Here is a 21,934-nt window from a genome sequence, read left to right as displayed (position 1 = left end):
TAGAGTGATAAGTAAATTTGCAGAAGACTTGAAAACTTTTCGGGAATTCAATAAAAAAACGAACGACAGATTTTATAGATATTATCTTCAGTTTAAAGCTGTATCATGAAATTTGTCGAAAATTGTGGCCTGCGTCAAAAAGTTGGTACCACAAATAAATTATGACAAGTGGGGTAATTCAAAATCAGAATTTCATGGAGAATTATACGATAATTGGGCATTCTCGTTTTGAAAAATCAGGGTGGTATAGTGTTTCACCACTTTCGGACCAGTCTGTAGAAAATAAAATGAATTAAACTTATGCGCTGATACGATTCCGTCAAAATTTGAATCATTCTCCTAGCGTCCTACTTCAAAATTTCCAAGATTTATCGATCCTCTGTATAGGTATTCCATAATAACTTATAAGTATTCAAGAATTAAGAAAAAATTATGATATGAAGTCATTTTTTTAACATATTCTGAAAAATGATCTACTTGGTTTCTCATTCAATCTAGACTAAAAATAATAATAATTGAAATTTATTTGATTTGAATTGGACTAAAATCCAGGATATTTTGACTACCCTTATATTTTATATATAGCAGCATTTGTCAGCAAATGAATAAACTAATTTTATACACCGCCCTCTTCAAATTATCTTCCATCTATTCCAACCAATATCGCCCTGCTCAAGAAGAGTCAATTTTTGAAATTGTTGTCAAATTTATAATTCATGTATATTTCTGGTAAAATTGCCCCCTGTTGATATTTATACGAACCTACCCGCTCTGATGATGTAGCTTCCTGTAAAATTCGTAAAGCAAGAGCGCCGAAGATAGGAGGGTCTTGAATCATTTTAATTTTACTAAAAACAAATATTAAAAACTAAAATTCACCTAATTACTCCCTTTCGAATTATAACAATGAAAATTGAAATTTAATTAATCAAATTTCCCTAACATAAGAAGAAATAAGATACCTGATGACCACACATGTCTCATAGTACTTATTATCTACGCCACTGACAAGTCCAATGTAGTTTTAGAGGGGTACGCAATATACTGAAATAAGTAATACAAATATCCTCCAATTCAGTCCTTCCATTTTGGATCTCAGTTTCGAGTAAGAAGCCCCAAGCCGGCTCGTGAAAAAGAAGTAAAAATACAAGAATTATCCAAAGAACGAAGTTATAGCTGATCGAGATGTGCTCATGAAATTATATTGGTGATCCCTGCTAAAATATTTGCATCGGAATGAAATAGGTATGATGTATTTTTTAGGCATTATTACACATTTCTGAGTCCTAGTATGTTCAACGGAATGGCGTGCGCCTATCTATACAAGGCTATTCAATGTATTGCTAATCAAAAATTTGAGGAATAGGATGATATGTAGTTATGCGGATTGAATGTTGAAATTAGCAAAAGTTTGCTTTAACCCTAGAATACTACTGGTGAATGAGAAATACGTTAATGTCCAAGGTTCGTAAATTACTTCTTCTGTTTAATTTTAACAGATCTTGCTCTTTATTTAACGTAGCTTTGATTTTCGAATAACACTTTCCATCGGTCATTTTATCATTTAATTTGTATCCTTTTACTTTTCATTTTCGGAGTGGGCGTTTTTTAAATTGCTGAACACATGCTTTTTATGCTATAATTTCCTAATTAGATATTTGGTATTTTAATATATTTTAAGGCATGCTCTCAATGTTCTGATGGCATTTTGCACTGTTTATGGGTAGGCTGATGCTAATGATGAATTATTCTTCTCAAATATGTATTTTTAACAGCATACACTTCTTAGTAGTTCAGGACAACTTATTTTGTTTGCATCTTATTTGCAATTCAAGAAGTTCAATTCATTAACTGATCAATCGATTATCTCAACACTATCAATCTTGTAATATGTGCTTTATAATCGTTACATCATCTATGGTTATTTATAATCTTTTATGAACTCAATTTTTGGTTTGCTAGAATGTAAATATCTAGTAGTACTCTGGGGTGCAATTTTATTGTTTTATATGATGTTATTTACTTATACCATCTTTCGGGACTGAAGACTGATTGATACTCACAGTAACTGATAATAATTCTAACATGTTTGGAATTTGTTGTCTTGTTAAAATGTATATGAAAGTATGTTATTCTGTTTCAGCGGTAGCCAATTTAAATCGTGTATATGTTCGTAATTTAGTGAGTAGCCTAGTCCTTTTCAAAAATATGGCCTTACCAAGTCGAGCCAGAATATATGCCGATGTAAACTGTCACAAACCTAGAGATTACTGGGATTATGAAAGTTACGTGGTAGACTGGGGACAACAAGATGATTACCAGTTGGTTAGGAAGCTAGGTAGAGGAAAATACAGTGAAGTTTTTGAAGCAATTAATGTTACAAATAATGAGAAATGTGTAGTAAAAGTATTGAAGGTAATTTCAAATTCATTCATTATTTCAAATATTTTTGTATTTTAAGTTTACTGTTTTCAAAATTTTTTACCATCATTTTCCCCCAGTAATATGTTAGAAGTTATTTTCAGAAAATATATTAGGTCTTATCTAACCATGTGTTTCTAATAATATGGGTTGCATCTTGAATATATCGTCATTCCCAAATAGATTCTTCTCAATATTAAGTGTCTTCATTTTTATTGAACATTATGTTAAAAGAATTTTATTTTTTAGCCTGTGAAGAAGAAGAAAATTAAACGAGAAATAAAAATTTTAGAGAACCTAAGGGGTGGTACAAATATAATTACATTAGAGTCAGTTGTAAAGGATCCTGTATCAAGAACACCAGCATTAATATTCGAACATGTAAACAATACAGATTTCAAGCAGCTTTACCAAACGCTTACAGATTTTGATATTCGATACTACTTATATGAGTTGCTCAAAGCATTGGATTACTGTCATAGTATGGGCATTATGCATCGGTGAGTATCTCATAATTTCTATTAATGTATAAGGATTACAAATAATTTTCCACATGATGTCTTTATACCATCTTTCGGGACTGAGTTATCTGTTGATGATAATTTTCTTACTACTGATTGAATATGGTAGTCTGCGGAAAATTAAATTTTAGAGTTTCCTGAATTATATCTGGTTTTTATTTACAGAGATGTGAAGCCCCATAATGTAATGATAGATCATGAAAATAGGAAATTAAGATTAATTGATTGGGGTTTAGCTGAGTTTTACCACCCTGGGCAGGAATACAATGTGAGAGTGGCCTCCAGATACTTCAAGGGTCCTGAATTACTTGTTGATTACCAGATGTATGATTATTCCTTAGATATGTGGTCTCTGGGATGTATGTTAGCAAGCATGATATTCAGAAAAGAACCGTTTTTCCATGGTCACGACAACTATGACCAATTAGTCCGTATTGCCAAAGTACTTGGTACCGAAGAACTTTTTGAATACCTTGATAGATATCATATAGAGTTAGACCCTAGATTCAATGAAATTTTAGGAAGGTAATAACATCCTGCGATTGGAAAAAAGAAATTCGCCCAATCTACTTCTGTCATTTTAGGCATTCTCGAAAAAGGTGGGAACGTTTTGTGCATAGTGAAAATCAACATTTAGTTTCTCCCGAGGCATTAGACTTTCTGGATAAATTGTTACGTTATGACCATATGGAACGTTTGACTGCCCGGGATGCTATGGAACACTCTTACTTCTGTAAGTTTTACTCAAAATTTCAACTAACCATTTCTAGATACTTGTTTAATTTCTTTGTTTCTTTTGTTTTTTGTTAATATTTAATATACTGTTATTTAATCCTAAGGAAATTGATAGGAGATTATACAGGATGTCCCAAATTCGATGCTCACTGAAAGCATCTCTAAAACTATAAGACTTGAAGAAAACTCTTCAAGAATCCCAAGCTCTTCTTTAGAAATAATAAAATATCAGAAAGCAGATCATAGATATCTTGATTCGTTCTCTATTTCCAGGGCGTTTCTGAAAGATGACTGTTTTGAATATTTCTCTTAAAATTACTGAATACTGAAAAAACAAAATGAGAAATCTCAAATTAAAATTTTAGATAGAGGGCGTCCCGTCAAAAATTGAGTCAAAAAATCGATAACAGAATGCTTTCTACAAATCTGTGGACAAAATACTGCTTTGAAAAATATAGGGTGTCGCATATTATGGTTGTGACAGAAGGTTTTTTGTCTTTACTCCATATTTCCCCCATTCAATTCAATTTCTCGGAAACCTGTGAAAATATTCAATAAAATAAACGATGAATCCCTTCTCGTCTTCTTACCTATGAAATATCACGTCCAACCCTTTTTTTGGTTATAACAACACAATTATAAGCTACACACTAAGCAGAGATACTTGAAATTGTTTATTAGTACTAAAATAAGCACCACAAGAAAACACATACAGTAGAACCTCGATCATCCGGCCTAATGGAGGGAAAACGGTTCCCGGATAATCGAAAAACACGGACAATCGGAATTCCTCAAAATACGCACAACAACTATGAAAATTAGAGAAATGTATGGGGTACAATTATTTATTAAGCAGTAAAATCAATAGTATCATAATATCATATAAAAATATACAAATGAAAAACAAATCATTGCATTGGTACCTATAATACATCGAATGTACATATTTTAGTTGACAAAGTATGTCTTTTTTTATTATTAATCTTGAGACATATGTGAGCCCGAATTTTCCTCAAGTGGAGGACAGTAAGTACTTACTTACTTACTTACTTACATCAATATAATCCGTATCATTTTCCTGCTCTAAATAGTGCATCAGACCATTTGCAAATCTCAACTTGTCTTCGGCAGAAACAGTGTTTCTCTAATTCTGTGGTTATTCCGTTCATTCTTCCACATCTTGTAGAAGAAAATCGTGCGAAAATATATCTGAAACGCACACTTTTCATGGTTATATTTTATTATTATATGTTGGTACTCCGAACTTTCCGCCACGGCTTTATCTATCGATTCATCAATTTGCCTTGAAGAAATCAGTTCACCCAACCAACATTTTTCAATGCAAAAATCACTAAAAGATATTTATGGAAATATTTCATTAATTTCAATAAAAATGCAATGAATTAGAGAAAATAATGTATAATACTCTTACAGAAGGCTCATTCCACCACTCGTCCATTCAAAAACTCGCCACTTCGTGGCTCGTTTTTGAATTTTGAACTCGTGGAAGAATATCAATGCCTTCTGCACTTGTATTATGAATAACTATTTTCTGCGTGGAAAATTCTTCAACACTTAATTCGACAATCGTCTGTATCCATACAGTGGTTAGGTTGGGAAAATTTTGATGCGACTTCTGAATCATCCAGTATCTGATAACCGGGTTCATTTAAATCCGAATTTAGCCATTCCTCAACATCATCGACTAAAACATTTTCAAATTATACCAAATTATTACTATGGCGCATGCGTAATGAATTGAATCCCGGATAATCGAGTGGATGTCTGCTCGTGGGAACGGATGAGTGAAAATGTCGACGAGCACGGATTACAGAGTAAAACGGATAATAGGAGAACGGATAATCGAGGTTTTACTGTACAATCAGTTCAGAAAACCAATGTTTTGCCTTTAAAGCTTCCATCCTTGTCATAATACACAGATATCAATGGTCTCTCTCTCTAACGCCCAGTCCATGTTATTATAGGTCTATGTTAAATACTAACAAGTTTACCACTTGCAGATCAATAATCTTCACAAAATGAAAAGTTGATTCCAATATTGTAACACAAACGCCTCTTTGGGTATGGCCCGTATATCACATTGGTTACTATGGTTAGTAAGTTGGTGGTCCGTATATGTCAAATTCCTCAAACTTCGGTGAGTCTGTCACCAGAGCAACTGTACTTTTATTCTTGTAAGGTTCGGTAACCACGCCCACTCGGATTGGCAGTCATTTTAATTTTCAGATTAATGTAAATACAAAGCAGGTTACCTGAAACATTGAAAACCATAGTAACCGCTCTTGAAATCCTCGGCGACATACGGACAATACTCTCTTTATATGACACTTAATATTTACTTTAGATTTCACTGTTTTTGATTGCTATGGAATATCTCTCAATCTTTAGTTATTTATAATGCAAATGCAGAAGGCATTGATATTCTTCCAGGAGTTTGAAATTGAAAAACGAGCCACTTTGGTTGTTTTTGAATGAACTAGTGTTAGAATGAGCCATCTCTACTACGAGTATTACACATTATTTTTTCTAATTCAATAAATTTTTATCAAAATTGATGAAATATTTCCATGAATATTATTTAGTGATTTTCTCATTGAAAAATGTTGGTTGCCCGAATTGTTTTCTATATCACAAATTTGACATATAATAAATAAATCCATGACAGGAGAGTTCAGAGTACCAACATATAATGATCTTCCCGCACGATTTTATTCTACTAAGTATGGCAGAGTGAACAGAGTTGCTGAGCAGGTCTACTCCTACATTCCTGTGAATCTTATAAATAAGTAAATGAAAACTATTTGTGAATGATCTCATCAGGTATTTTTTTTTGTTGCAGACCCTGTAATTAAAGATCAGTGCCGAATGATGTCAACAGTTTCATCTTCCCCTACTCCGCTGACAGGCAATCTGTCTGTGGTGGGAGTAGGTGAGTAGCCCCCAGGTAATGCACTTTGTCATCTCTCATCTGTCAACAACCAAGTCCTGCTTGTTCTAATCGATGTTTAGTTAATTTATTTTCTTAGAATTCTCATTTCTTTTCCCTGTTATTATAATGGAGGTTCTGGATTGGCAGAAACAGGTGATAAAAAATTGTTGTAAATTATAAAAAGTATTTCTGAATTTTAACTGAATTCTGTTGATACTTGATTGATATGGGCTTCCAAACTACATGCCCAAATTTACACATGGAACCAATCCAAAACATCCCATAAATACGCAGAAATCCTGTTGAAATGGCAAGTTGAGTTGAGTTACGGGTTGAATGTTGGTCTCAGACAGTGCTATTAGTTAACATTCTGCTGTTCGATATCGATCAAAGTTATCGAGGCTACTTCTGACTGGAGTTTGTAGCTTTATGTAGATTTTGAATTGGATTTTGTCCAATGTATTTTAATGTGATTTAATATATATATATATATTTATATATGTCGGAATAGTTGTTTTCGAATTTATTTAATTTGATTTTCATAACTTATTCAAAAAATGTATTCAGGGAAAAACTTCAGATCGAATTTTAACTTTTGATTCTCATATATTTTAATAATTTTATCATTTAATAGTTCCCCACAGGGTATATTTGAATTTTCGGGTAATTCAATTGACGTAGAATTGCTAAAATAATTAATTTGCTGTTCAAATTAGAATTTATCTCATTAAATCAGGAAATAAAGACCAATGTTGATCTGATAATTCATTTCAAATAAAAAAGGATTACCTATCGTACAAATATTTTGAAGCAAAAATGTATAATTACCATCATATTTGTTCGATAACATTTTGTATATTCTGGCAATTAATACTGAAACTTTGTAATCAAAAAATTAACATTAAATCATTGTTCAACTTTGGTCATTTTGTTGTAAATTTTCCAATAAACTTATAAAAACTGTTTTTAAAAAATTTGTTATTATTCTTGAACCTATGAGAGCAAATTGAAATTTTAGTGTTACCAAAAGTAATTTCTATATGATTTGGCTCCTGATGAATTATTAAGGGTTTCTATATCATAAGGAATCATTTATAAAAATTTAACTCTGAACCTATTTAATTTAAAATTTTTATATTTGGGCTGTCCTGAAAATTTTGGTATGTAGAGGTTTCTGTTGATAACACAGTAGTCTGAATAACTTAATTCTCGAGATTAATTTCGCTTTGCAGGAGGAATATCATTTCCTCCAAATTTCATATTTGAGAGTATTCATTGAACAGGACTTGGTTCCAGGAATAATAAATTGGAAAAAGATACATAACATTTTTTTATAATTTAATAAGGGATTTTCAAAACCTCAACGGTTTTTCTTGTTTTCCTTCACATGATTACAGACACTGAAATTTAATGGATTTTTTCTTCATTATTGAAATTTTATCTAACATCAGAATCTAAAATAATTCAATAGTTGAAAAAAATTTATTAGTTGAAGAAAATATTTTGTGGAGAATGCTCACAAAACTTCCTCCTGCAAGAATAAATGGATCCCTTCAGCCAGTTAACAATTGTGGTAGCTTTCATGTTAGACTTGAAGCTGAATGTTGTAAAAATTGTTCAGTCATAGATTTCATGTGTTACTAATGTCTAATTAATTGTATGTTCCATATGGTTAGATATTAATTCCTTTTATATTATTTTGGAGCAATTCATTAAAATATTAATCATAATTAATTCATTATAACTTGCCTAGCTTATCGCGAACATAATTTACAGTTGAAACCGGCTATATATAATTTGGTTTATTTAGAATTCAAAAAATGTTTAACTCGGCTAGTGATTTGCTCTTCAAACCCCTTTTATGGTAGTATCTACCAATATTTCGAATTCGGTATTCGCAGCCAAACCTATATAGAAGAAGAAATGATAATCGGAATTTCGTTCTTCAATACAATTGTTAGCGAATAACGGAATTCGAAATATTGGTAAAACCCACTGTAAGAATCATTCATACACTTCACCTTCTGACAAATAGTAATGCCTTTCAGGTTTCTGGTTCGATACAAAGCACACAAAGTAATAATAATATGATGTAAGTATCTCAAATGTATCGTAATGTCTAATCGTTGTGGTATGTTGAAGTACTCCAAATTTTTAAAAAAACTCGTACTGCATGATACCATTGTTATAATCGGTTTCGACTGTCAATTGTGTTACTTGCTGGTTGCTATTCTCATTGTGTTTTCTAAAGTATAATGATGTTATTCCAGATGATTCTCCTTCAGCTGCAGAATCTCTATCCGATTTGGTGGATTCTCATCCGGTCATTTTTATGACGCATGCTAAGGTTGTTATCAATCATTGTTCATCATCCACGTCAACCTGAAATGGATTTGTTTTCGATATATATGAGGCGTTGAGATTGCTTAATGACATATCATTGAGTGCACTTTTCCAGTTTATTTATTATGCAAGAGAGGAGAAGTCTGTCCCCATATGTTGAGCGTTGTCGAAATATCCTTCTTCTGAAGCGTTTAGTTAACCAATTTGGAAATGTGTTCAGCTTGATCAGGATAGTTGTGTTGTTTCGAATGTTGATTTAGTGATTCAAGAAGCATTCCGTTATTCTACTGTTGAAGGAAAGAGTCATTTTCAACTACTGCTTGATACTTCGATACAAAGCAGTAGTAGCTGAATCACTTATTCAATTATATCTTGAAAGTGAATAATTGCAGTTTAGGCCATTTTACTCATTGTGCATATTTGATTATTTGAGTTAACATTAACCTTTTCATAAGAAAAATGCTTACATTCCTCTTAACACTATAAAGAACATACTAATTTCACATTCCTGTTTTGATATAACGATGACTCAATGAAAACTTGACTAAGAAAGAGACTTTAAAGTGACAAGATTTATAGATTTTGGTGCAAATGTAAAATATTTTTCTCAGTATATACTGAAACAAATATTTTACAGATGTACTAAATACTATGGATTTGTCACTGTAGTCACAGTTTAATCTTTGAGTAGAAGAAAATGAGTATTCTGTAATTTTTAATGTAATCAAGTTAATATTCACTATCGCAATAAATGAATAGTTAATATTTCAAAATGAATTTTCATCAGATTCATTGAAAATTCGATTGATGAGAACAAGGGACATGTTCAGGTATACACACAAAAAAGTAGTCCGCATGAAACTATCAAATATAACAAATAATATTTCACAATTGCACCGAAAATTATTAATTTGTTACTTCTTCAGAGCTTGATCTTGGTGGTGAAGCAAATTAGTCATCTGGTTTTGCAATAATTTATGATTCGAAGTTTTAAGGAAGCAGTTGTCATTTTTGATTTTCGAAAGGGACTAATCGGGAATTAAATAATTATGTTTGGTAATATGAAATAGCACTTTGTTCCAAAAAAGTTAATATTTTATTCATCATGTTTACAGGGTATTTCCAAATTGAACGTTAATATTGAAGGAGGTGTAAGTATCTCTCATTTGCTGCCGATTGAGCCATGTTTATTGATAACAGAAAATTAACAGTTTCCGAGATAATTGAGTTCTTGTGTTTTTCAAAAAATTTCTCACACAACTATTTTTCCTCAATTTTATTGACGTTGATCGACTTTGATTTGAATTTTAGATTTTCAAAGATCCAAAGAATAGTAAATTTTTAATATGAATTTGCCTGTAACTTTCGAATTCCACAATTTATGAATTACAAAATCATTTTAGAAACTTGCCAAATTCCTTCTTTATTTCCTAAAAAAGTTTTCGTTGGAATGCATGCTCTAGTTTTGTTTCAGCAGATTTTGATTTGAAAGGGGAAATAAGCAAAAAAAGGAAAGTAATATTAAATATTTTTTTATAGCAATCAAACTAGAAATTTCAGTAGAAAATGTATTCATATGTTTGAAATGACCTCCACCATTTCTTATACAAGCACGTGCCCTTTGTCTTATTTCTTCAGTTGTTATTTCCGCCTAAAATTTACTCTCAATCCTCTCACTGCTTCGTCTATTCTAACAGTGTTAGATCCGGATTTTTCGGTGGCCACAAAAATAATCCAAAATTATAATAAAATTGGTCAACGTAAACAAATTTACGAAAAATGAAGGCAGGAAATCACAAGAACTCAAATATCTCCTAAACTGTTGATTTTTGGTAATCACTAAATATGGCTCAAACGACAGCAAATGTGTCATAGTAATACGTCCTCCAAGGATCACGTCTAATTTCGAAACACCCTGTATATTTATACAGATATGGCGGTTTAGCTATGCATCTATTTCTTGAGGTACCTACTCTTAAACGTTGAAAGTGGATGAGTGCCCTTCTTCCAATTGCAGCTCATTTTAACACTTTACTCGCACTCCTTCAGTCATTAAGTTGTTGTATATCCAAAGTCACTTGGAGGAAGATGAATATTTCGATTATACAAGATTCGTACAAGTTTCCAGAAATTCCTTGGGGATCAGTGAATTTATTGTCTAACAACACTTTCAAATAAACCCCGGTATTTAACAGATCGCGGTATCTACTTCAAAGGGACATCTATGGCCAAGCTTTTTATGGAGTAGTTCAAGTGACTTTGGATATACTATACCGATATGGGCGGATTCACCAGGCTTCTGAAAAGATTAGGAGTTAAAAGGCAATAGTAGGATTTTTTTAATGCCCAATATAACAAACTTGAACTAAACCTAGTCAGAAGGAAGTTCATCTTCGGTCGCCCATTTTATACAACTCCTTCGGAACTGAAGTCGAAATATCAATGAGAACAATCAGAATATGTGAGAATTACCAAATATTCGTAAAAAAGATAATCGTAACAGGACTGAATTGAAAATGCGATAGCTTTAATGCTTCTACTTTGTGCTGGCTGAAACAACAAAAACCACATATATTACCTATTGCAATTTATTCTGTGTGTGCAATACTCGCCAGAACGGCACCGCTTAACATATTCATTAACCCAACTAACTATCATAGTTAAATTTTTGTATCGGAACATTTCAGGTCGAAAATATCTCGCCAAGTCCAGACCGGGGCGATCGGTCGTATCTGACACCGTCCGCTTGGGTATAACATCGTCTTGGATGTGAACATTTTTTCTTATAAAAATTGAAATCGACCATGGTTATTAATTCTGATTGTTGATTATCGTTTTTAATACACATTTGGAGGCAACTAAATGAAATTTGAGGAAATTCCGAAATCAGATAATATTTTTCTAAAAAAAAATCCGAGAACACCTCGGTCATCGCAAGTTATTGCCCATATTCTTTTCCACAATCAACGTACAACCCAACTGATCAGTGTCGAATCCAGAAAATTTTCTTCAAGGGGGGTAATTTCCCCCATATAGAAAGAAATGTAAAATTAATCATTTAATAGTCACTATATAGTGCAAGGAGGAATTTTCATATTATAATATCAATGAATAAACAAATATGTACAAAGAAAAAATGGCCCAAACCTGATTAATTTATTTTATTATTATCTTTCATATTTAATTGGACACGTGATTCAACTTCTATTGCTATTAAGCGGTTGTTGAAAATAACATTTATTTCATATATATGAATGTTAACTGAATGTACACCTGGACATGTCCCTTGTTCTTCTCAATCGAATTTTCAATGAATCTGATGAAAATTTATTTTGAAATATTAACTATTCATTTATTGCGATAGTGGATATTAATTTAATTATATTAAAAATTTCAAAAGCTTATTTTGAGTTTATTTAACATTGTTGGCCTTGAAGTTGACATAATTTTGATATCAACAGATCAATTAGATATGTAAAATAAGAAATACTGTTATGCTATTTGAATTATCTACTGATAATCGGAAATAAAATTTCTTGTGTGAATAACAAACCAATTGTAAATAATTGATAATAGAAAAACATGTAATCAGTCTAGGTATATAATTATGAACTATACACCAAATAATGAACTAAAATCTCTGCGCTTCATGTTTTGAAATCATTTCAGCGTAAACTGCCTAGTTTTTGTGTCGAAAGTGTCCCATTATTTAAAAAGACTTCAATATATTATGCTAGATACATACTATTTGAAATGTGTAAAGTAATGTAAAGTTTTATAAGATGAGTAACTGTGATTATAGTAGCGAATGGATATTATTTGTTAAAAATATTATATTCAAACTCTAAGATTAATTTCTTACAATAAACAGTTGGAGTTTGATTTTGAAACATTTTCAACGACCCTGGAAGTTGAACTTTTGGATTCGAATTAAATAGGGACTTGATGCTATTCCGTTGAAGGAATATCTTTTTTCCCTTTCAATAAAAATCTTTTTTCACAAAATGTTTCTAAATTTTGTTCTAAGATCCTTGAAATTAGGGCTCATTTTCACGGTGATAGTACTTTCACGATAGTGAGATAGTAACTATCGAAGCAACTACCACTATGAAAACTACTCGATAGTTCCTATAGTGATATTGCGAGAGTGCTGTCGCACTATCACGACAGTACTATCGCGGTAGTAACTATCACCGTGAAAATGAGCCTTTAATATAACAAAATCAAACAACTTAACAAATTTGAAGTGAACGAATTGTTCAAAACTCCTTTTCGGAATCAATTAAGATCTTGAATAATATTCAAGAAAATTTTTTTAAATAGCACTGATCATCCAGAGAGTTCATGTGTATTTTCTGATCAATTGTATGCGCGATATGGGTGGACACTTATTACTCTATTCATTTCATTTTGGAACAATTCTTTTCACATATCATTAATCCTAATTGATTTAGAGCACAAATGATAGATAGCACATCAATTATCTCAATTTATCTTTGAAATTCCTAAAATTCATTTTAGTAGAGAATTTGCTTGTAAGCCATCTATACAAAACTTACTAAACTTATCATTGCCATAGGAAAACTACGTCTAGAATCCTGTAAGGTTACGTCATAATCAAATCCTTGTTTGACCTACTTTTCCTAGATGTCGCTATAAAGTCGAATCTTAGAAGTAAATAGCGTATTATATGTTTTTTATTAGATCAGCGTTAAAATTTGATATAACCATAGACCTAATAACAAATATTGTGATATTAGGTCTATGTGTCGCATCCAAGAACAAGCGATCGCAGCGCCAAATTTTCAGTTCATTTTGTCTTTTAAAAAGACTGAACTAACGTAAGAATTGCCTACTAAATTGAAGCCTTAAGAATTTCATGGGTCTAGACCTAGGAAATCTCTCTAACTTTTTAAACTGGTTTTCTGTGGTGGATTTCGATATTATTAATGTTCTAAGATCTATATTCTAAGTAAGAAAGATGTTAAGTTAACCCTACTCACAGATAACAGAGTAGACCCATAGACCTAATATTAGTTCTACTCTGTTATCTGTGTATTAGGTCTATGAGTAGACCACAGATTACGGATAATCTGTGGAGTAGACCCTACTTTACTGACTCAACAAGTGTCAGTCCATTTCCATTATGATTTTGTTTGTTTATCATTTCGGTAATATGTAGGTCAGTTTTGTACATGTTTCAATCCTGATTTGGTATTACTAAGTGTGCTCGGATTTGCTAGCTGACCATCAATTGAATGAGAACAATCAACAATGCGCTGCTGTTGCAAACTTGGAATTTTAAATGATTCTAACTGTACCACAGCTGCATATTAAATGGGTGTGACTTGAGTAACGTTAGTTTCTTCTCATATTCCTTATCTGATTTTTAAACATGTCAGACGACCAAGGAAGACGAACTTGTACTATCCAGATACAATCTTGCTGGGAAGATTGCTTTTCTTGTTTGAGAAAGAATCATGCTGTACATCCTGTGGATACAATAACACCGGAATTTTCTGAATTTGTGGAGATAAACTCAAAAATAAGACTGCGATGTATACATATCCTTCCAGACTCATTAAGAAAATCAAAAGTATTGAATTTCTATAATGAACAAGGAAGAAGTAATCGAAGTTCATTATCGGAAGAGTACTGGTTTTCCAAATGGAATAAGCCCTACAAACCTCAAAGGGTTGGTAGCTGTAACTGTTCTTTCAGAAAATCTCTGAGACTCTCTACATTATCTAGTCAAGATATGATTATTATCGATAAACCTCCAGTAGCAAGGTGCAAAACCAAAAGAATAGACAAGATAGACTTCTTTAAGATAGTTTTATTTTTAGGGCAGCTCTACAAGAAAAGATAGATCCAAGACAAACAAACTTAGAAATCTACGTTGAACGATTACTGAAGAATACAATTCTTGATGCATTTCAGGAGTATTACATGATGGAATCTCTCAAAAAAAATCAAACTGGTTTTGTCAATTTAGCCTTTACGCTGAATGAAGATAGTACACAACAGGAGGAGCAGACTCAAAGAATTGAGACTGAAAACTCATATAATGTTGCATTTAAATTGGAGCACTCAAAAAAGGAGAAAATTTCCACTCAAAAAGATGAAGCAGAAGTGAACAATACCGTAGATTTCAGAAGATGTAGACACAATGAGAAAATAAAGGTAAATATGGTATTCACTTTCACACATTGATCTTATCAGTCTTCATATTGATATCATTGAAAAAAAAAAACATTTTCATCTAGGATTTTTTTTGCTAAAATTACATAACGACATTTTAAATACCAGATGTTGTGTTCTTAGAACAACCATTGTTTGTTAAGAGAACAGGCCTTATTTATTATTGAAAATAAGTTGAGATATTCTGAAAATGTGCATTTTGTTTCAGAAACCTATGATTTTTCTTTTTCATGGCATCGGAACATCAGCTGATATATGGTGGGTTGTGATAAAAAGCTTAGTCAATAGTGGATACGAAGTTGTAGCTCCAGATATGTTAGGCCATGGCTACAGCTCTGCTCCAGATAAAAAAGAGTTTTATGCATTCCAAAATCTACTATTACATGCCCTCACGATATTTGATAACTATGCAAATTCTGCAGAAAACAGAAAATACATACTTATTGGACATTCTTATGGATGTAGCTTGGTAACTGCTCTGTATCATCACAGAGCTTCATTTATATCTAAAATGATACTGATAAGCGGAGGAGGACCGACACCATTAGCACCACCTGTCAAAGAAGATGAATTAACACATTCAGAATGCTTCCAAGCTTTGATTGAACCTCTTATTTGTTGCGGTGTCAACAGGAGCATATTTTATCCACCCAGGGGTAAATTTTTCGATATTTGCGAAGGATATGAAGGAGCTCCAAGCCATATATTAAAATTCATTCGAATGGGTCAGAGTTGGCCTGGCGGGGATGCAGCATTCCATAGAAGGATATTTGTTCCAACTTTATTAGTACATGGGCTCCTAGACAAATTGGTGACTTTAGTTCAGGAGTGTGAAATGGAAAGAGTAAGTTGGAACTTCAGATTTCCAGAAACCTAATCTAAATTTAACTAACTTATCCCAACTTAACAGGCCAATTGAAAAGTCCCCGGTCCACCATGGTAAAACACATTTTTTTGGCAAAATTCATTTTTATCATTCAACATAGTTGCTTTCGAGGGCGATACAGCGATTAAAGCGATCTTCCAACTTTTCGATACCATTTTTGTAGTATGATTTGTCTTTAGCTTCAAAATAGGCCTCAGTTTCGCCTATTATTTCTTCGTTGGCGCTAAATATCTTTCCAGCAAGCATTCTTTTGAGGTCTGAGAACAGGAAAAAGTCGCTGGGGACCAGATCTGGCGAATGCGGTGGATGCAGAAGCAATTCGAAGGCCAATTCATGCAATTTTGCCATTGTTTTCAATAGTTTATGACACGGCGCATTGTCTTGATGAAACAGCACCTTTTTTTCTTCAAATGGGGCCGTTTTTCAACGATTTCATCCTTTAAACAATCCGATAATGCTGGTTGATTTTCCTGGTGCAGACCCCGGAAACTCTTCATCAAGCCAAGATTTTGCTCCAACTGTATTTTTTCCCTTCAAAAAGCAATATTTTATCAGCACACGAAATTCTTCTTTTTTCCATCTTTTTTCAAATAACAAAAGTAGCTACACTCACAACGCAATATTTCACAAACTAATGGTAAGACTGCTTCCAAATTTTGACATGTATCGTTTGAAGATTGGTTGCTAACTAAAAATCATATGGATTTAATAGTAGCACCGCCATCTGTGCATCAAACCGGGGACTTTTCAATTGGCCTAATAACCTGTGGAGGTATTTTTATAAAACTTACTTTTCACCTATGATGTTGTACTAAATTCAATTCAATCGACTGGTTATTGTTTTTCATTACATTTATCCCATAATTTCAGACTATACCTAGATCTTTCCTGGAATTGATACCAACTGCTGGTCACATGCCCATGATTGAGACACCAGACCAGTTGACTCATATGATTCTTTGTTTCTTCGATTGTTGGCCTTGAGGTTGATTTTAATATAAAATATTTTATGACTGAACATTTTTATATCGTATTATCTCACTTAGATAGTAAATGAATAGTATTACGAATCATTCATATGTACTCATGAATATTTTTGTAACTTATTGTCATTATATCATGTCCAGTAACTTGTGAAGTTGTGATGTTGATATGAATGTTGAAAATTTTATTGGATAATGCACTTTTACATTCCCCAACATTGCCACCAAATCATATTTTATTCTGATATTTAAATACTTTATGCGAAGCACAAAAAACATTCGTAAGACTGTGATAAGATCATTGAGAAAATAATAATCTTAAGTACAAAATGTCAAATACGTATTATTTTGTGAGTTCCACTAAAGAACTGAAAAATTTTGATATGCTGTGAATTTATAAATGTATTAAAAGAAGATCTGAATTTTTCAATACTTATATTGTTACATGTTTAATATTTACTGATATTCTTTTAAAGAGTAATATCAATAAATTATTTGATTAGTGAGTAATAGTAGTTTTTTATTCTCAATACCTACAGAAACTTTTTGAAAGAATATAAAAAATATCTATTTTTCAAAGTTTACAAAATTTCCTAGGGTTAGATAAGGTTAGGTTCGAAAATTCCAAAAATGGAAAGTTTAAGAGATAGTAAAAAATATTTTTGGTTTAAGCGTGAGTGGGATTTTTTTTGGCATTTTTTTTTATATCTGCTCACATAATGATTATACAATTTGTAACAATTCGACCCTGAAAAAAAAAAATAATCGGTCATTTGAGAGAGAATTCTGGAAATAGATTGCAAGATAAGAAATCATCCGATTGAGGAAGCATAATCGTTTTTTTTAAAACCTCTTCAAATTTTATCGCACGTATGGTGCGGCATCCTTTGGTGCTGACGCAAAAAACTTCATCAATATTAATTAATCGAAATTGGTTTGTATATGTCCTTCAATTATTGCTAAACAATAGAGCATGAGTTTGCTACAATACCCTTGCTTCCCTAGGTAATTACAGATAGATCATGAAAATATTATATAATAAGATTTCATTGAAGGAGATTTTGGAAAAATGGTTTATAGGTAGCTACTGAGGATTCTTTCAAAGTGAAGTCTCTATAACTTACAAAAAATTATATTTGTATGAGATGAAAACCATTTTTATGATGGTTAGATCTAACTTTTTTCTAGTTATTCAAGAATATGGAATAAAATCAAATTGCAGGATTAATTATTGTAAATAATTTAACAAAATTCTATGTATCCAATATTCTCCTTCATATTTTATGTTCTGTTATCTCTAGCATACAAAAAAAGTTACACGTTTCGCAGTTTTTTGATTACGATCATTCAAGACGAATTATGAAATTATTATTGTGTACGAATTAGACTGAATTACAATGGCAGAAGTTACATCGACAGGACAACAGTCAATAGAGAATTTTCTTGACGAACGTGGTGAGGAACTTGAACAAGTAATCAGTGATGAAGAACCTGAGGAAGATGTCACGGAGCTGGGTATTAGCATGGATAAAAACACAAATCTACATTTCTCAGCTGCCCATGGTATGATAGACAATATGAAAGACGATTTGGAGTCTCCACAACAACTAATTGACGCTGAGAACTTCATGGGTTGGACCCCCTTGATGATGGCAGTTAGAAATGGCCATATAGAGGCTGTAAAATTTTTGTTAGAAAAAGGAGCTGACGTCACGAAGAAAAACAAACTTGGTGAGCTAATTTGTCCTTCTTTCATCGTAGAATATAGCGTTTATGTAGTCTCACCGCTGGAGAAGGATTATTTTCAACTTTTTTTAGGTGTCAACATTTTTAACATGAGTATAACGAACGGCAATCTTGAATTGATGGAAATAGTTCTTAAACATATGCTCAAAGGAGGAATTTCAAGAAATCGCATCCAAGAAAACCTTTCACCAATATCGTTAGCGATTATTTTCAAAAGGACACACTTGCTACGATTTTTGATGTCCCAAGGATTTGACCTTAACGCTACTACTTGGAAAACTGGTGAGTATATCGCTTTTTGTATTAAGGTAGCTGTACCCAATATGGCCTAATCACAAGATCTCAATATGTACGTGATGGATCTCCTCTAAATCCAACTAAAAGTATGCAGACGATCTTCGAAGTAAATGACCTGTATATGAATTTGCAACAACCTTGGCCACTAAATAAACTTCATCAGAAGCATCATTTGAAAAACTCTTAAATTGTTTACCAGTAAAAATCTTAGCTTTCTTGGGGGACTAATTTCTCCCAATTTGGTTCAGAAATGGGAATATTTTGATATGTCCACATTATTTTCGTGTAACATAGATTCAATCATCGAATAATTCGACCATTCTGTTTTTTTTTTGTTGTATCAGAGTTACGAAAAATAAGCCAATAACTTGTGTCTGAGAATGAACTGCATGTATTTTTCATCTTTCATTTAGTGAATCTTGAATACGCGTTTTCGTAAATTTTCCTCGATTTAGCTGCTAATAATCCTTGAGAAGGTACCTACTTTCGCTGCTTCTACTTACCTACATTGGTGGAGAGAGGGAAAACTTGGAATCAGATATATTTCAACTTTATAGTATAGGTATACTCATCAAAATAACTAGATCGCAATTTTTGAATCGAACATTACAGAATCAAATTGACATTATATCACTGTTTGCTTCAAAGGTTTCCTTAGCAACGCATGTCTACAGCCTACCATTTTAAAAATTCATATTTCACATCGATAATTTTCTGATTTCAATATATCGTAATGAAATGATTTCTCAAAATTAGATTGTCGTTTTTCCTGTCACAGAAAAAAATAGTGTATTACCTTCACAAGGAAAAATTTTAGATTTTAGCTTTCGGTTTTTTGTCAACACAACCTACAGCTAAAATGTGATACCTACTTTTGTTTTGGTTTTGTATTATAACTAACTATTTTTATTAAATCCATTCCTTGGCAAGAACGACTTGATTTTAATGTACTCTGAAGTGCTTTGATGTGAATGCCGACATTACGAATATTAAAAAAAAACAAAACAGTATAGTTGAACCATTTTGGTGCTTTTTAATTTTATCAATTTCTCTTGTGGGTTGTGGTCCTTGTACTGTGACTATCAAGTAGTTCACGGCCGAGAACAATTTAGGGAAATAAAAGAACGGGATAAAACACTTATTCAATTTATTTCAATCCACTAAAAAAGTGTGAAGAAGATGATATTTAGATCTAATCGTTTTTAAGGGTCGCTGGGTCGTTGCAAGGCTCAGTCGCAGGTACTTTTTCGCCGGTCTTGGGAACAGATGTGAAAATCTTTACTCTTCTCGTTGTCGGTGAAAGTGTTGCACATATGTCGTAGATGTAGACTGGACTTAACAATTGAATTATTCGCCCTGAAATGCCGAGTTTTATGGGTATTCAGGCTGTTTTCCATTGGACCGTTAGCAAAGCCTTTCTACGGATCCCTTAGGGGTGTGGCTTTGATCATTCCAAGTTGTTACACCGAGTTCTTCTATTTTTAGCATTTTGGTTCGAAATTTAACTCAACTCGAATATTTTCGAAGGAATCGCTAGATTCCCTACACCCTTATAGTTGTTCTAAAAAAATGTAGAAAAGATTTCTGTTAATGCATTATTCGCTGTGTTTCAGGTTTAACACCACTGATGTTCGCAGCAGCAGTGTCTGCAGAGAAAATAATTCCAGTGTTGGAAGTCAAGGGCGCCGATACGAAAGCTAGAAACTATATGGGTGTGAACCACCAGGAAATCATTCAGTGGCGGCGCCATGGTTTAGAGAATATGAAGGGAGTAGTTAAACCTAAACCAAAATTCTCCCTTCCTACGATATCTGTAAAAACCGTGAACGAAGTGAGCCAAGAGACACCACCAGCTGCAGTAGTAACAACTAAACCAATTGTGTCGAGTGTGGAGAAAATGGCTAGTCCAATTCCTCCGGAAACCAATAAAAAGATGGACGACAATATGGAAGCCGCTGGTGAAACGGTTACTTTACCTGAACCAAAGATTTTCATAAAACAGGAAGTGATTGCAAGATCTAGTAATGTGGACAACCAAGAAATTCATTTCAATGATGAAAACGACCAGAATCAGATGAACCAAATGATGACGAATCCGAATTTGATGGTCCAGGCGAAAGCAAGAAAGGATAAGAGAGTTGTTCAGCCATCTCTGAGGAATGACAGTCCAATTATTCAACATGCGTTCAACTTTCAGTCTCCGTACAACGGTCTTCCTTGTCCACTATACTTCCCGGTGCTGAATTCACCATACGGAGCACCGGTGCCTAGTCCAGTCACACCTATGATGATACATTCGCCGTTCCCAAATATGATGGCTGCAATTGGCGATATGCCTCAAAACACGCCATTGAACGTGAATGGTCAGAACCCATTTCAATTTCCTTCAGGTCCACCGGTATTTTTCCCAGGTCCGGTGCCTAGGCCAGACATGAACTACGCCTATGATTCTACCACGGCGACTCCTAATCCCGGTGGGTATCCGGGATCACCATTTTTTTATACAGTTTATCCTCCTATGCCAAATGTTTATCCAGTACCTGGACCAGGACCAAACCCGTAATTTCAACATTTTCTTTTGTATTTACCACTGTGCGTGTTTTTGACTTTGTTATCATATTGTTTTAAAGGTTGATTTTAATATTGAATATTTTATGACTGACATTTTATATCGTATATTACTTACTTAGATAGTAAATGAATAGTATTACGAACTAAAGAAGAACTGAAAATGTTTAATATGCTGTGAATTTATCAACGTATCAAAAGAAGAACTGAATTTATCAATACCTATATTATTACATGTTCAACATTCAGTGATATTCTTAATAAATCATTCGACTAGTAAGAA

At 32.8% G+C, this 21,934-nt stretch overlaps 3 protein-coding genes across 6 annotated transcripts; all 3 read left to right on the top strand.

Annotated features, from left to right (window-relative positions):
* The first annotated feature begins 1,053 nt into the window (after positions 1-1,053).
* LOC123685752 (casein kinase II subunit alpha) lies at positions 1,054-10,042 on the top strand. 4 transcript variants are annotated; one of them, XR_006748352.1, is made up of 9 exons: positions 1,054-1,207; positions 1,264-1,464; positions 2,144-2,415; positions 2,671-2,921; positions 3,108-3,467; positions 3,527-3,675; positions 6,538-6,642; positions 8,676-8,719; positions 8,898-10,042. XR_006748352.1 is itself a non-coding variant. In XM_045625610.1 (8 exons), exons 2-7 carry the CDS (start codon positions 1,392-1,394, stop codon positions 6,633-6,635), a joined length of 1,203 nt encoding a protein of 400 aa, XP_045481566.1. In that variant the 5' UTR covers positions 1,054-1,207; positions 1,264-1,391; the 3' UTR covers positions 6,636-6,642; positions 8,898-10,042. The 4 variants fall into 4 exon arrangements, 3 of the variants coding, with proteins under 3 accessions (XP_045481566.1, XP_045481564.1, XP_045481565.1); XM_045625610.1 differs by lacking the exon at positions 8,676-8,719; XM_045625608.1 differs by lacking the exons at positions 8,676-8,719; positions 8,898-10,042 and having other exon boundaries at positions 6,538-7,590.
* A 3,938-nt stretch (positions 10,043-13,980) lies between these two features.
* Positions 13,981-17,550, top strand: LOC123685750. Its single transcript, XM_045625605.1, has 4 exons — positions 13,981-14,760; positions 14,817-15,153; positions 15,380-16,015; positions 16,928-17,550. The coding sequence occupies exons 1-4, from the start codon at positions 14,366-14,368 to the stop codon at positions 17,039-17,041; spliced, it is 1,482 nt and encodes a 493-aa protein (XP_045481561.1). The 5' UTR covers positions 13,981-14,365; the 3' UTR covers positions 17,042-17,550.
* A 794-nt stretch (positions 17,551-18,344) lies between these two features.
* LOC123685749 (ankyrin repeat domain-containing protein 17-like) lies at positions 18,345-21,934 on the top strand. Its single transcript, XM_045625604.1, has 3 exons — positions 18,345-18,771; positions 18,859-19,068; positions 20,697-21,934. Exons 1-3 carry the CDS (start codon positions 18,438-18,440, stop codon positions 21,644-21,646), a joined length of 1,494 nt encoding a protein of 497 aa, XP_045481560.1. The 5' UTR covers positions 18,345-18,437; the 3' UTR covers positions 21,647-21,934.

The sequence above is a fragment of the Harmonia axyridis genome, chromosome X, assembly GCF_914767665.1.
Source record: "Harmonia axyridis chromosome X, icHarAxyr1.1, whole genome shotgun sequence".
In the NCBI taxonomy this organism is placed as follows: domain Eukaryota; kingdom Metazoa; phylum Arthropoda; class Insecta; order Coleoptera; family Coccinellidae; genus Harmonia; species Harmonia axyridis.
Note: the sequence above shows the minus strand (reverse complement) of the source record. Positions and strands in the feature narration are given on the sequence as shown.

What these genes read in the sequence shown, in the direction of transcription:
- LOC123685752 (XM_045625610.1), top strand. Translation starts at nt 1,392, where the DNA reads ATGTTGAAATTAGCAAAAGTTTGCTTTAACCCTAGAATACTACTGGTG. An exon ending in GTGTAGTAAAAGTATTGAAG is followed by an intron (nt 2,416 to 2,670) that starts GTAATTTCAAAT and finishes TTTATTTTTTAG; the next exon opens with CCTGTGAAGAAGAAGAAAAT. An exon ending in TATGGAACACTCTTACTTCT is followed by an intron (nt 3,676 to 6,537) that starts GTAAGTTTTACT and finishes TTTTTGTTGCAG; the next exon opens with ACCCTGTAATTAAAGATCAG.
- LOC123685750 (XM_045625605.1), top strand. Translation starts at nt 14,366, where the DNA reads ATGTCAGACGACCAAGGAAGACGAACTTGTACTATCCAGATACAATCT. An exon ending in GACACAATGAGAAAATAAAG is followed by an intron (nt 15,154 to 15,379) that starts GTAAATATGGTA and finishes ATTTTGTTTCAG; the next exon opens with AAACCTATGATTTTTCTTTT. An exon ending in AGGAGTGTGAAATGGAAAGA is followed by an intron (nt 16,016 to 16,927) that starts GTAAGTTGGAAC and finishes CCATAATTTCAG; the next exon opens with ACTATACCTAGATCTTTCCT.
- LOC123685749 (XM_045625604.1), top strand. Translation starts at nt 18,438, where the DNA reads ATGGCAGAAGTTACATCGACAGGACAACAGTCAATAGAGAATTTTCTT. An exon ending in CACGAAGAAAAACAAACTTG is followed by an intron (nt 18,772 to 18,858) that starts GTGAGCTAATTT and finishes AACTTTTTTTAG; the next exon opens with GTGTCAACATTTTTAACATG. An exon ending in CGCTACTACTTGGAAAACTG is followed by an intron (nt 19,069 to 20,696) that starts GTGAGTATATCG and finishes GCTGTGTTTCAG; the next exon opens with GTTTAACACCACTGATGTTC.